Source organism: Acomys russatus, chromosome 9 (genome assembly GCF_903995435.1).
Source record: "Acomys russatus chromosome 9, mAcoRus1.1, whole genome shotgun sequence".
NCBI lineage: Eukaryota > Metazoa > Chordata > Mammalia > Rodentia > Muridae > Acomys > Acomys russatus.
In genome coordinates this window covers 44,482,173-44,497,991 of record NC_067145.1, presented here as the reverse complement: position 1 = coordinate 44,497,991, position 15,819 = coordinate 44,482,173, and the positions used below count along the sequence as shown (strand labels likewise).

The 15,819-nt window shown below is 42.7% G+C and overlaps 1 protein-coding gene across 1 annotated transcript in view; it reads left to right on the top strand.

Annotated features, from left to right (window-relative positions):
• Positions 1–15,819, top strand: part of Armc3 (armadillo repeat containing 3) — a 90,999-nt gene that overhangs the window by 34,806 nt on the left and 40,374 nt on the right. Inside the window, exon 8 of the mRNA XM_051151271.1 lies at positions 1,363–1,546. Within this exon, the coding sequence (XP_051007228.1) occupies positions 1,363–1,546 (184 nt within the window). The remainder of the gene's footprint in view (positions 1–1,362; positions 1,547–15,819) is intronic.

Sequence of the window (15,819 nt, the reverse complement as noted above, 5' to 3'; positions counted from 1 at the left end):
TACATGAGTTTCCTGCTTGTTTCATAACTGTTCTGACTGTATTAGTTTATTACAAATAAATAAATGAAAAGAAAATTGCAAAGGGCATGGTGATGATGAGAGGGGCCACACCACCACCCATGCCTTGCTCCTAGGACCTGTGACCCTGGCTAAGGGAGAAGTAGCACTGGATGTCAGACACTGGTTCCAAGCACACTGAGCCTTGAGGAGGACATCGGTGTGGCCCTGCAAAGTATGGCCGCCTTGTAGATGATGTAACTGAGTCTTCAAAAGGCCATTCCGAAATTCTATCACCCTGTTTGCTTGAGAGTGATAGCAAAGACCGTAGGACCAGGGCATTCCTTGAGCATGGGCTTCCTGCTGCACTTTCTAAAGTGAGGTGAAGTCCTTGGTCAGGAGCCACGTGAGTGAGTGGAATACATTGGTGGATTATCTCTGCTACACCTCTCTTTCTTCCCCTCCTCCCCACCCCCTCTCCTCCTCCCCACCCCCCCACCCCCCACTTAAGGGAGACTGCGTGCATGCTTGCTCTGCTGTGGGAACCCATAGCCGCTTGACTCTTCCAGCAAGAAGCCACACTCCCGCTGCTTTTTCCCACCACTTGTTCCCCAAACTACCTTCCTGAGGTTACAGTTCAGGGGTAGAGAGTATGCCTAGCATGGATAAGGCCCTAGTTTCATGCTTAATATTGCCCCCTAAAAATCTGTACTTTTTTCTTGGGAATTTTATATTTGTATTTAGTAGAAGATAATACAAGCAATTTCAACTCACTGTAATTAATGGATATTTCTTTTATTTTTATTTATTTATTTTTTTAACCCACAAAACATTTTGAAGTAAGAGAAGTGAGAAAAGATGAGGCAAGTGGTGAGGGATATGTCATTGATAAGAGCTTCTGTTTCCTTGGGCTCTGTCAACATAAAGTTAACCACGCTATATCCTGATGAGTCCCACTTCTAGTAAAATCAGAAAAGAGTAATTTCTTTAACACAACTGTGATGTTCAGACATGTCCCCCATAGGCTCGTGTGTTTGAACACTCAGTCCTCAGATGGTGGTGGTGTTTGGGAAGGTCCTGGAACCTTTAGGAGTGGAGCCCCGCAGAAGGAAGTACATCACTGGGGGTGGGCTTTGAGAGCTTATAGCCTTGCCTCACTTCCTATTTTCACTGTGATTCCCAACTACCCCTGCATCGTGTGTGGCCAGCCTCATGTTCCTGGCTGTGATGGACCGTGTTCCCTTGGAACCGCGATCTGAAATAGAGTCTTTCTCTGTTAGGTTGCCTTGGTCAAATATTTTGTTATTGTGGCTCGTGAAGCGACCAAGAGGACAACTTTCAAGTTGTGTTTGTCTTTATTACTAGGAGTTGAATGACCTCCATGTAGAGGCACTTGCAGTCATAGCCAACTGCCTGGAGGATATGGAGACAATGGTACTGATGCAGCAGACAGGGAGCCTCAAAAAACTACTCTCATTTGCAGAGAACTCCACGGTCCCGGACATTCAGAAGAACGCAGCCAAAGCCATTACCAAAGCAGCTTATGATCGTATGTACCCCCTTAACATAACCTCGGCGTACGTTTTTCTCTTGAGTTCTTAACTTTGATGGATACTTATAAGCACTGGAGTGTCTGCCTGCTTTAAATGCTACTCTGAGAAAACCTGGACATGTAACACTTAGACCCTGAACATCTGACTGCCAACAAGTTAAAATACAAGTTGTTTTGTGGGGGAGAAGGGTTTATAAACTCAACACCACTTAAATTATAATCGCATTTTAAAAAAAGCACTTCATCATGAATTTAAGCTTTAAGCCTTTATTTCTCCCCAAATTGGAGTAGTACAGAATACACGTGGTGTTTGCAATTCTGAAAGCATTATTTTTGAGAGACGACACTCAAAATGACATCCAAGGATTGTCAAGTGTCAGCTGGAGGATAGCAGCGCCATGTCATAGAGCCACAGAAAACAATATGCTTATGCTATGTACATAATACAGTTTTCATTTCTGTGACAAGCTGTGTTGCTATATATTATTATATTTTATTATATTATTGTTGTTATACTATAATATATATGTAAAACAGGAGTGATTAATTACATCCCAAGCACTGAAGATACAATGATAATCTTAATATATGGGGTATTTTGTTAATAAAAGATGGGAGCTTATTTTCCCCTTCAGCATCATTATTTTTAGAAATGTGATGGCAGCTTTGACTTTTTTTATGATTTACATTCTAAACATACATATTTACACACACACACACACACACACACACACATACACACTTTGTGTGTTGTGGAGAACATTTTTTTCAACCCATAATAGACTTCCTAAAGGGTCCACTTTAATGTAGTGAACAGAAGCCCACTGTGTAGTGTGTAGTCAGAATAGTGGGTCTGCATAAGTTACACCGTCAACAACAAATCTATAGACAGGCTGTAAAATTAAGAAGTTTTAATGTTGGAAATGTATACAAAAGGATGCAGTAAAGAAACTGCTGAAGTGGCCTGTCCATGATGGGAAAGAGTTTTTTATTGTATATAACAGAGAACATCCAGAGGCATCTGGAAGAGCCCAGAGCAGAGAGAAAAGAAAACATACCAGACAAGGCCAGAGCTATCTACAACAGGCAAGAGAGCAAGAGCGAATCATAGAGACTGCAAGGTAATAAGATAGCAAGAGAGAGACTAGTGAGACTAGAGAGCTTAGCTGGGGGTGGGCCAGGGTTAGGTGAGAAGGGTCAAGAAGCTAACATGGAAGCTTCAAATGTGTAAGTACCCGTGAGCAGGGCCTGTAGGAGCATGGAGACCAGCAGGGGCTTGGATTTACAACCACAGGTACATGTTAGTGGAACCATATGTTCCTTCTGCCAGAGGCAAGGGAAGTGACTCCTTTCGGGAGGGGTGGAAAACCTGTGTCACAAGTCCATCAGGGACACTGGCTTTTACCTAACCACCAGAAATCCTCTATGGTCTAGCGTCTAGCATGAGCTCATTTCTTTATCTACGGACTGCCTGAGACCTAACAGGTCAAAAAATGTTGGCTTGTCCCAACTGTATTCCTTGGAGCTTAGATGTCATCTATTATACTGGGCTGGTTCTGTTTTCTTTCTATTCCAAGATTCTCAGGGAATTGAGACCCAGAGGGATGTAAAAAGATAACCCAAACACTGTCGCACCCAACATGCTTTGCGTATCTTCTCTGAGGTCTGGTGTGGCTGGGTCTTTCCAAGTTTGTTACAGCCCCTGCTAGTGTGGGGATTGGACGTTTTATGGTGAATGTATAAAGTGAAGGAGGACATGACTGCTCCCAGGTATGCTTGAGGGGAAAGTTTTAGTTGTAGATAAGAGGGGGAGCACAGCCAGAGACATCTCGAAACAGGGAGAGAAAGTGGTACACTGAACATAGCCTGCGGAGTGGACTTGGCCATGAGTGGGGAAAGAGATGAGGAGAGCAAGAGGTGAAGACAGAAAGAGAGAGAGAGAGAGAGAGAGAGAGAGAGAGAGAGGAGAGGGAGGAGAGAGAGAGAGAGAGAGAGAGAGAGAGAGAGAGAGAGAGAGAGAGAGAGAGAGAGAGAGAGCGAAAGCGCCAAGAGAGCGCATGGCTGAAGAAGCAGGGTTATAGAGGAGTGAAAAGCTGGGAGAAGGGAAGCCCATGAGCGTAAGGTACATGGTGGGGTGAGCAGAGATGAGAGGAGCCAGCAGAGACTCTGTAACACCCATTTTGATGGTGACAGAGCCTGGAAACCAGCATGTGCTTTGGTATGCTAATAGACACCAACAATAGCCATTTGTCCCAAGTTTCCTTTGTACCTGACAGTGATCAATCATGTGACAGAGCATGCGTGGATGGGGCACCAGGTAAGGTGCCTGGAGTACTAGGCTCAGTACTAGTTCTGATACTGTCACTTTGGGGACCTGCTTATGTGGATGCGAGGGAACAGCTGCCCATAAGAACCTGTTCATAAGCCAATTGCACGCCTGTAATCCCAGCACTCGGGAGGCAGAGGCAGAGGCAGAGGCAGATAGACCTATGTGAGTTCAAGGCCAACCTGGTCTACAAGACAAGTTCAGAACAGCCAAGGCTACACAGAGAAACCCTGTCCTGAAAAACTAAAACAAACACAAACAAACAAACCTGTTCATTCATCCATTCATTTCTGATTCTCTTTTTATAAACTGAGACCTGGCACAGGCAAGCAAGCAGGCACTCGAAAAGATGCGTCAACCACACTTGTGGAAACACGGGGTGTACTCAGGAAGACCACCACATGAAAACTCAAGGAAGAGAAGACTTGGGTTCCAATAAATGCTTACAAGCCCAGATGTGGAGTCAACAGTAGAAGATTTCCTGGGCAAAAAAAGATCTGTTCACTGAAAGAAAAAGTGTGTGAAGGCTAGAGGAGTGCAGAAAGTTCCAGATCTGGAAATTTGAAGAATGCCTAGTGAGTAGAATGAAGCAGAGCACTGAGCATGTTCGTTGAGGCTAGAGCAGCAATGAGGAATCATTGTAAACCAGAATAGGTAACGTCAAGGAAGAGACAGTGAGGATGGAATGTGCTTTTCACTCTGTAAAGATGAGCATGCTTACTGTAGGAGTAAGAGATTAAAAGGACCAGGAGGAGGTTGCTATGGTGATCTAGGTGAAGGATGAAGGTTACCTGGAAGAATTTGGGGGTGTAGCTGAGAGGTAGAATGCTTACTTAGCATGCATGAGGCCAACAATACACACACACACACACACACACACACACACACAGGCACACATTAAAAAAGTAAACTGACAAAAAGACAAATGACCTGTTTTCTTACATATACAAGCAGTGAGATCGATCCCATAGGATTAGAGACCAGAACAGTGTTACCAGAGTCTACAAGAAGTCTGGGAGAGAGAAGGGTTAACAGGGACAGCCTTTCAAATGTTGCACAGGAGCACAGCGGGATAAAATGCCTGACAATAATCATTTCAAAACAGCCTATAGAGATAATTTTGAGTTCCTAATTCTAACAGCGATAGATATCTGAGGTGATTTATTTCAGGTAACCTGACTAGTTTATTACTCATTGTATGCATATACTGAAATGCCAGATGGGACCCCATGTATAATTACTATATAGTTACTGTATGCCAATTAAAAATAAAACATACAATAAAAATCATATTCCATCCTCCTACTTTGATAAATGCATGTGCATAAAAACAAATTGTCAGCAGTCTTAGCGGGTGCGGGGAATCGGTGGGTAGCATATTCATTGTTCAAGAATAAGGACCTCAGTTTGGATTCCCAACACCCACATAGATCACGCCTGGAGTCCCAACACAGGAAGGCAGAGACGGTAGGTTCCTGGGACTTGCTAAACACCCAGTCTAGCCAAATTGGTGCGCTCCAGGTTCAGGGAGAGACCCAGTCTTAAAAATAACTTGCAGATCAGTGGAAGAAGATACCCACTGTTGACCTCCGGCTCCCATAAATTTAGGTGTGGGCATGTACAATCTCTGTACATGCACACACGTGCATACCAATATGCACACTCACACAAGTCTTGTGCATGATTTTATCAAGATTTGGAGTTGGTTATAGAGAGAGTAGGCAGGCAAATAGGCAGATAGCCACATACATACATACATACATACATACATACATACTGATGTATGGTGCCATGACACAGATGTAGTTAGCACAGGCTCAAGGCACTGTACAAGTAGTCACACTACCCTGTTCTTGGCCCATAGAGGGGCTCTTCCAGCACTTGTGGAACACTCACACGGGCTGAGGTGGGCTGGAGGTGGTACCTGGAATGAGGTTAGGGATCTGACTTGGAAAACTAAGAATAATATAATGTGACTTGAGAAATGGGAACTCAGAAGAGGTGCAGGTTTTATTTGAAGAAGAGGAGATGACTGCCCTCTTTAAAATTCCGATAAAATATTTGCAGTATAAAATTCACCACTGTAACCACTGTTAGGCGCACAGTTCCAGCTTGGTGGCGTTCTCTGTGCCCTGTGCCATCTGTAAAACATCACCCCAGAGTGGCTCCGGTGACAACTCTACTTCTGCAGTGTCCTTACAGAGCTGGCTGCTGTAGTCACTGTGCTCTTAGGGTCACACCGTGTTTGTCCCTTTGTGACTGTGTGGCACTTAGCGTGCTGTCCTCACAATGCCCATTCATATAACAGCGTGTGCAAAGATTTCCTTGATTTTAAGGCTGAATAACATGTCTTTGTTTGTGCCGCGTTTTGATTTTCCATTCAGCCACTGATGGACAGTTGAGTTGCTTTTCCCCTTTTAGCTATTGTGTGTGCAGCTGCTGTGAGTGTGTATAAACAAATATTTCTTTGACTCTGTGCCTTCACTTTTTGTGCCATGTACCAGGGAGGCTCACTAACTCATATGCTCATTCTATTTTTAATGTTTGGAGGCACTTCCGTGTTCTCTTCTCTAACAGCTGCACTGGTTTGTTCGTTCCCGTGGACAGGGCTCAGGGTTCCGCTTTCTCCATGCGCTGCCCAGCATTTGTTGCTTTGTTTTGTGATAGTAACTGTCTGACCAGGCACACAATGGCATCTTCTTGGCTTTTGTTTATATTTCCCTAGTAACTAGCAATGCTAACTAACTTCTTCACCTGCTTATTAATCAATCACAGGTATATCATTTTCAGACAAATGTTTCCATCGTTCATGTGTGTGTACAGGTATGAATGTGTGGGAGTGCATGTGTGTGGAGGCCTGGGAACAACCTCAAACAGCATTCTTCAGGTACTGTCCACCTTTAGTTGTTGTTGCTGTTGTTGCTGCTGCTGCTGCTGTTAGGCAAGATCTCTCACTGGCCTGGAACCTACCACGTAGTCTGGACTGACTGACTAGCTGGCTTTAGGCATCCACATGTCCCCCTATTCCCAGAGCAGGGGTTACATGCACGAGTCAACACTGCTTAGTTTATTTTTTAACATGTGTTATGGGGACCAAGCTCAGGGCCTTGTACTGAGCACTTTGCTGAGTGAACTCTCTTCTGGGAGCCAGTTTTTACTTCCTATTTTGAGACAGGGCCCACTGTTGTTTTGTTTTGACATAGGATGTAGGGATTCTTCATGTATCATGGATGACAATCTCTTAACTGTGATTGGCCAGCACTTTCTCCCGTTTTGTGGCTGCCTTTTTACTCTGTTGGTTGTGGTGTTTGATGCACGTGTTTCTCATTTTTACATAGCCCCGTTCATCTATTTTCAGCATCGTGTCTAAGTGCTTTTTACCAAGTCCACTGTGCAGAGGTCTCCCTCTGTTCATTCTGTTACCTCTTATCCTTTGGTTCCTGGCCTACTTTGCATATAATTTAAGGATGTCTCCAGCTTCTCCCTTCTGTATGGATGTAGCCAGTTTTCCCAGCATCATTTGTTGGAATCCACGCCCCTCTCCCCTTTGAAACACAAAGTAATTCAGGCACATAGTCTTTGAGCTCTTTGCGGCACTTAATGTTTTCTGATTCTACTTCCTTATGTTAGTTCTAAAATAACTACACTTGAGCTTCAAGTCGTGTCTCCTCAGTCTTAATTTTAGGATCTAATGACTAAATCTGTATTGACTTTGCCTCTGCTTTGTCATTGTGTCGTTCCCTTTAACCAGGACTTTCTCCGACTCAAAAGTCCTCTTCTGGTTCAGACTCTGCCCCCTGCACCATGTCCTCAGCCAATCCTGCGATCTTTCTCTTGTTTCTTCAGGACCTTCTTGTGGTTGTAAGACCACCCCCTCCCCTGCCCTTGAAATATATAGATGAATACCATGAGGATCATTTGGAAAAACCACTCACTAGAACTTTCTATAATATAAAGACTTGGCTCAGGATGATTTTAAATTTCAGTCTTAGGAAGCAAGCGATTTAGTCAATCTCCTACCCACATGGACTCCTGGCTCTGACCCCAAGAAGCAGACGTAAGAGCTCCCAATTCCCTTTCTGAGTCAGGGCAAGAGCTCAAAATCTTTCATTTTTAGTTATAATTTTTGTAGGGTTTAAAAAATAATTGTTTGATCTGCAGCTTTTAAAAAACAAGTTTTGCTGTGAGATTAGCATGGCATCTTCTAGAAGGCAGTCAGTGTGTGCACGTGGTCTAGCAAACCCTAGCAAGGCTGCTCTGCTTTTGATGAACAAACACTGCCCGTCTGCTACACGCAAGGTACTGGTCCTGAAGATACGTGTGGACACTGGGTGTGGGAAGTGATGAGCTGTGCTGAGTAGACAGAGTCACATTTCCTGTAGGACTTCAGGGTGGGTGTTTACATTGTCACATTCTATCTAACTTAGTTGGTCTATCACAGGTGAAGTATATGTTACATGTTTCTTGCTATATTGTATCTGTTGCTTTTCTAGAGTAATTTAAGTAACTTTGACTTACTTAATACTGTCTTCCATTCACTTCTAATCACATTCATTGAGCATCTCAATTATGCACCCTGGCTTTAAATTCTACTTTGATATTAAGACCATAAAAGTAGATTTGGGAAACAAAACATTCTTTCAATATAAGACAGTTTAGATATAGTATTGGTGGGTGAAGGAAGCAAACAGGAACTGAGAGCAGCCCACATCTGGGTGGTGCAGAAAAGGCCACCCCAGATAGCCACCAAGGGCAATGCAGATATAGGGCTAGATTTAATTATACAACTATAGGACTTGTACTTGTTTATGGGTTCTTTGTTTTTCACACCCTGCCTTCCTAGGCTTTTAAAAAGTAGATCTGTAAAAGTTTAGAGTTAAAAATTATTGTAATACACACACACACACACACACACACACACACATACACAAGAGTCCCTTGACCAAGTAGCTAATGAACCTTTCTTTATGATGACTCTCTTTACTATGACATTTCACTTTATCTGCATTTCTAATTTAGATTTCCAAGAAAATAGAGTCCCTCAGTATATATGTTCAGTTTTCCAGGCTACTGCTGGCTTTCTTAAGATTCTATTTTGTATTTTATTTGCTTCTCCAATTAATCAGGATATATTTTTTCAATTAAAAACTTGTTTTGCAGATACTCAAGAGTGTTGTTTTTAAAAATTATTACCGTATATTTATTGGGGGAGTGTGTGGACCTGTGTAAGTTCAACTTGTTAGAATCAGTTCTCTCCTACTGTGTAGGACATAGGGATTGAACCCACCAAGCTGTCTAACCAACCTAAGTGCTATGTTTTTGAATGTGTTTGCTTACCTATGAATGTGTTTGCTCTCTTTTAGTGTCTTTGCCGGTTTAGCTGGGTCTAGAAATATTGGATAACATTTCTCCTTAGCTCTCTTTGAATATTGCTTTTGTAGAGTCCCAGTCCAAGCCCTACCCAATTTTTACATCTATCTATCTATCTATCTATCTATCTATCTATCTCTCTATTTATCTATATTGCATCTTATATTTCAGTAAAATCTTCCTTTCATTACATTCAAAAAGTTTGGGGCTAGAGACGTGGTTCAGCAGTTAAGAACACTGGCTGCTCGTGCATAGAACACGAGGTCAATTCCCAGCATGCACACATGGTAGCTCAAAACAGCCTATAACTCTAGTCCCAGAGATACAGTGCCTTCTCCTGGCCTCTGAAGGTACCAGACAAGCAAGTGGTGCATAGATATACCTGCAGTCAGAACACTTATACACATAAAATTTTATGTATATGTTTTCCAAGACAGGGTTGTTTGTTTGTTTGTTTGTTTGTTTGTGTGTGTGTGTGTGTGTGTGTGTGTGTGTGTGTGTGTGTGTGTGTGTGTAGTCTTTGTTGTCCTAGAAATCTCTGTAGACCAGCAGGCTGGTCTCAAACTCATAGATAGAGATCCTCTTGCCTCTGCCTCGTGAGTGTTGAGATGAAAGGCATGAGCCACCACCGCCCAGGCAAAAATATTTTTTTTTAATTAGAGAAAATAATAACTTTGAAAAATTTCTTACATATGTCCCTGTCTCCCTCCTCCCATTCTCTGTGTGGGTGTTTCCCCCTCAATGCAGTAAACTTGTATTCCATTGTTTGCTGTGTTCTTGTCTTTGCTTAATCTTTATTTCCTCAGAAGTTCTGTTTTTAAAGCATCTCTCTCCTTCTTCTTCCATCCCTGTGATGCCATGGTGAGCAGCCATGGTACTGTGGCCCGCAGACTGCTCTGCCTTGGCCTGAGTGTAATGAGCAGACAAGGCTCTCACCAAGCCTTTGGCCAAGATACCCATCAGCTGATAGGTCCGCCGAAGCCTTTGGTCCAGGTTTGGATGGTGACGAGGGTGTTGTTGAACTGTGATGCCACCCCGTTCTGCCTTCTGGTGGCACAGCTAGACAGGTGTAGGTTAACAGGACTGGGACACATACTGAGAAGTGCACTAGTTTTAATGGGAAATAGTTTGCGGAAATTTTTCTGCTGTTGCCCTCACGGTCCTCTCTTTCTTCTTAGTCAACCTCTCTGACAGACAAGCTAATTTTTAAGTAACTCCACAAACCCATTGATTCCAAAGCAGCCTTGTAGATTTTGATATCAACATATTAACTTAATACTTTAGACATATATCTTCCCTTTTTTAGCTCTCTGTGGAACACCCGGTGACTGTTACTTCCTCCCCCATACACTTGACTTCCTCCTCATTTCTAGAACACTCCTCTCATCTAGCTCTTCTCCCAACTGTCAAACCAAACCCCTTCACATTTCATCCATCATTTCCATGCTAAGCTTGTCTTCCGGTCGCATGTCTTGTTCTTTCTAAAATCTTCCAGAGAAATCTCACTTCTGACTAACATCTACACCACTTCCTTCTCTGCTTCCAAGTCTTAAATCTGTTTCTAATTCTGACATGCCTTGGCCTGTTGCTTCCGATGGCTTCCAAGCACATGCAACTACTGTGCCCAAACTCAAGCTTAAGGAGAGCCTTGGCTTTCTTTGAGAATCCCATCAGAGCAACCTTGCCAACATTTATATATGGGCATTATTCTGCATGCAATCTCCATGATATCGTGGGATGTCTGAAGCTATGTGTCTCCCAGATTATAGCCTCCAAAACAGGAAAGCAAGGATAAATGGATCAAGTTGATACACCCTCAGGCAGTATTGACTATCCAACTGATGGTGGCACACACCCTTTGCTTAGACTAGAACTTTCCCAGTCTCTGTTGTGATGGCTATGATTTTGTATTCATTTGTTCTGGTTTTGGTCCTTAGTCTTTGGATTTGGAGCACTCTCATTTTGATCTACTGCTGTTTCATGTTCTTCAAATGGTTGAATTCAGGAAGAAAACCAAAACATCTATTTCTATTGCTTTTCAATGTGTTTATGAAATAGCTAGTTTCTTTTTCTGGATCTATAAGATTATGTGTGTGTGTGTGTGTGTGTGTGTGTGTGTAAGTGCACACCCGTGTGTATACACATATTTGTGTGTATACCTTGTGTGCATATGCATGCACATATGCATGCATATGTGTGTGTATACCATTGTGTATGTATGTTCACATATGCATGTGTGTATGTGTGCATGTGTGTGCACGTCTATGTGAGAGCACATGTGTATCACAGATCATTGTGGAAGTAAAAGCACAACCTCAGATGCTGGTCCTTGTCTTCTCCCTCATTTGAGAAAAGGCCTCTCCTGCTGTTTGCTGCTTTGAGCAGCAGCAAGCTGGCCTAAGGCTTCTGTATCTCCTCTTCCTATCTCCTCAAAGGGGGGTTCTAGGTTACAAAGACCTTTGCTGTTGCATATGTCCTTTGGGGGGGTGGGTCTGGGCATCTGTACTCAGGCTGTCAGGATGGCATGGCAGCCACTCTACCCACTGAGACTTTTTACAGACATGCTTTAGGATGACTGAAGCTAGCAGAACCCATTCTGCTTTAAACATAGCTCCAGTTTCCCGTGTGACACCTTTACAGATCTCTATTGTGATAAATCTTAAAACCTGTTCATAGACTCAAGTAATCTGACCCTGCTGTTATGGGATACTAAGTAAGCACTGCAATGAGAACCAACCACCACTGCCTTGCAGAATGTCCATGTCTGGGTGGGTGGGACTTCCACCTCCTCTAATATCACACAGTGGGGTGTTCCTGTGGACCTCAGCTCCACCAGCATCTGCCTTTCTGCTTTCAACTCTTAAAATTGTTTTTCTTGAAAAATTTTCAGGCTCACTCTTTCTTTCCTTCCTTCTTCCCTTCCTTCTTCCTTTCCTTTCTTCCTTCTTTCCTTCCTTCCTTCCCTCATTCTTTCTTTTCTTCCCTCCTTCTTTCCTCCCTCCCTCCCTCCCTCCCTCCCTCCCTCCCTTCCTTCCTTCCTTCTTTAGTTCTGGGTACCAAACCTGTCCCTTGAACATGCTAGGCCAGTGCTTCATCACTGAGCTACATACACTCTCAGCTCAAAAGCTTATATGTTTACAATTCTTGTTATCCGGCTAGTAACTGTCCTTAGTTCTCTCTGGCATGTCCCCCCTGAGTTGATCCTGCCTTTGATGACTATAGGGACACTGGAAATGTTCATCATCCAGTGGTCACCTTGGTGCTTTGATTTTCTCAGACTCGAAGATCTCTCACAGAAGACCTTCACTCTTGCTTTTCAACACCTTGGGGAAGAGACAATTGCACAAACGCCAACACTTTCTGTCTTGATAAATCCCTAAGAGTGAACCCACTTCTGACGGGAAGCACGGGCTCTTACAAGTCGCTCTCCTTCGAACATTTCACTTTAGCCACATTTGTTGACAGAACTGTTCAGTGTGAGCAGTCGTGGGCCAGAGACAGCCTCCCTGAGCCACTGCTGGAGGACTGGGTGGCACCTTCCTGCTTTGCTGGGTTAGCCCTTTCTTGTTGCTCATTAAGTCTGTCTATCTGGCCACAGCCCAAAGTCATCCCTTCCTGTGTGCCTGACAGTAGATCACTTTCTTCCCACACCCTCCCTATGTTTCTTATCAGTTTTCATATTAGTTTGTTGACCATCTTGACCTTCCTCTGCCAGACTCATTAGACATGCTTCACTGTATTAGCTACACTGGTGAACCCTCAAACTTTACAAGGACTAACAAAGTTATCACCTAATATTTATGCACTGAGTATGAATAATTAAGTAGAAGTTTAATTCCCTACCACCACCACCACCCCAGTTAGAAAGTGCCATCAGTAAGTTCGGACAGATGTTAGTCTTTATTCTGTCAGTAAGAACAATACTATTATCAGTAGTAATTATAACGTGCCTTTAACATTCTATTATTACAATAAGTTTTTAGCTGAGCATATGTGTTTTCATAGTCAAGAACAGTTGAGACATGTAAACAAATGATACTCATTTTTAAAAAATATTTACTTATTTATACAGTATTCTGCCTGCATGTGAACCCTCACACCAGAAGAAGACACCAGATCTCATTATAGATAGTTGTGAGCCACCATGTGCTTGCTGGGGATTTAACTCATAACCTTTGGAAGAACAGATAGTGCTCTTAACCTCTGAGCCGTCTCTCTAGCCCTTTCATTTTTAAAGTTTTTGACTTGCGTTTCCCACCATGGCAAGCACGCGCATGTGCTGACCCTGCTTTTGCCCTGGCACCCGTGGAAGGCGGGAAAGTGTTAATTACCTTGTTGCTGAGAGTTTTATGACCCGGTGTTAACATCTCAGCGGGAGCAAAGGTAGGACAATGGCTGCTCCTGAGAATGGGCGAGGCCAAGCCTCCAGGGACTTTGCTTTCGGCTCTGAAGCCCCAGCCTTCTTTATGCGAGCACACCGAGAGCTACTTTCGAGGGCATTACTCTATTAGCAGCACACCTGTCTAGCCGTCTTTATTATCTCCATAATTAAAGCACAAATACCTCTTGGCATAGTGATTTGGTGAAAGTGCTTGGTTAATATGTTAATTCATCTCTTAAATCTATTACAGCCACAGTGCCATCAGCACTTTTGAGATTTGGTGAACACAGCTGGATTTTGAGAACATTCCCAGCGGGGCTCAGAAACTAATTGCCCACAGTATTTATTTAAATTATTTTGCGAAAATCTAATTGCCCACAGCATTTACTTAAGTTGTTTTTTAAAATCTTTCTAGTCTTTACATGTATACCGCTTTTTATTTTTAAAGCAACTATCGCGTGCGCAAAAGTTGATCTTTTCACAACAATCGCTACTGTATCTTGTCGGATCTTCCTGATGGGATCCATGCTGAGTGATCTGTTTAGGATTTGATTCAGAGCCATTAGGGGGAAAAGCTTAATGATACAGCTACGCTTTTTTTTTTTTTTTTTTTTTTTTTTTTTTTTTTTTCTGTCAGTGTCTCTCTGGAAAATTTTTTCAGCATTTTATTTTTATTTTTACTAATAAAGACTTCGCGAATTTAAAAATATCTTAGAGGCAACATGCTTTCGATGTAAGTATTAGCTGCAGCTTTTTTGGCTCTGACCAGTCAGCCGGAAGCTTGGCTAAGGATTTGATACATCTGGGGATGGATCAGTCAGAGGCCAGAAAACCTTTGCAAGTGTGACTGACTGGAGGGGCCACTGGGGGGGGGCCCTTGTTTAGAGGGAAGGAGAAAGCAGATCTTATCAATGGAGAACCCATTGGTGTTTGTTTGTGAAAGTATTTCTGGGAGAAAATAATTCAGTTAAAATATGTCTAAGTAATTAATTACTCCCACGTGCAGATTGTAATCTAAAGTACCATCAATGTTTAGGGCAGGAAAGCCTTCCATACCTTAATGTCCTCAGACCGCAGAGCCATTTATTACTATAAACTGGCCATGAAAACTGACTTTGTCAAGATTATGTTTTTCAGGCTTTACAAAGATAATGAATGGAGAACAAATCTACAGCCATTGAAAAAAAAAGACAAAAACAAAAAACAAAAGTAACTTAGGAAGGAATTATTTCTCAGCTGTTTCTTCCCTCCACAGGCTGGGAAGCCATTGACCCCGGTTCTTAATACTGAGTTTCTCAGACTCCTTAAATAGTAATACGATTAAGAGTTAAATAGAATGAAAAAATTTAAATTTTAGAATGAACAGAACTCAAAAACAATATTCCAACTTAATGCCTGCTTTAATACAAGATATTTCCCTCAGTATTCTATGAGATTGACATTTATTAATAAAAAAAAAAAACTAGGACAAGAAAAAATGTTTTAAAGGACAGAGAAAAAAACCAAACAAAAACAAAAATTACTTTGGGTTTCAGACTGGGGAAGCCTCCATAGCAGACCATTTGCTTAGTCTGTCCAGGGTCTGAAGTTCTGCATTCAGCAGGTTCTGCCTTCAGTATTACACACACACACACACACACACACACACACACACACACACACACACACGTGCTTGCGCATGCATGTGCACACACACAGACACACACACACACACACTCACATAGTTGGTTTTAAACTTAATATTTTATAAGGAAATGAATACCATGATATGAACATAGAATCATAAGTGTTTTCAAAAAGCAAAATTATTCTAACGTTGTTTTCGATTGTGTCTACGGGAACACAAGTGATTTCTCCAGCCTTTGCTACTGTATGTGTACAGTCTTTGTGGGGAAAGACACTTGAAGGCTTTTACGGCAGCTGGTGAGAGGCAGGGCGTACTTCTGGACCCATTTCTCCTTCCTCTCCCCCTCTGCTCTTCTCCAAAGTCTCGAGTATCCAGCTCTCCAGTCTGTACACTGTAGGCACGCCTTAATATTGTGTTTTATATTTAATATCAGGTACCTGGGCTTCTGTCCTTAGTGAGGGGAGAGCCTGTGTGAACACCAGGGGCTGAGTCTGAAAGTGTGCATCTTACCACACAAATCCCTCGACCACACTGTGGTACACGGCAGATGGGGGAATGAGGAGCAA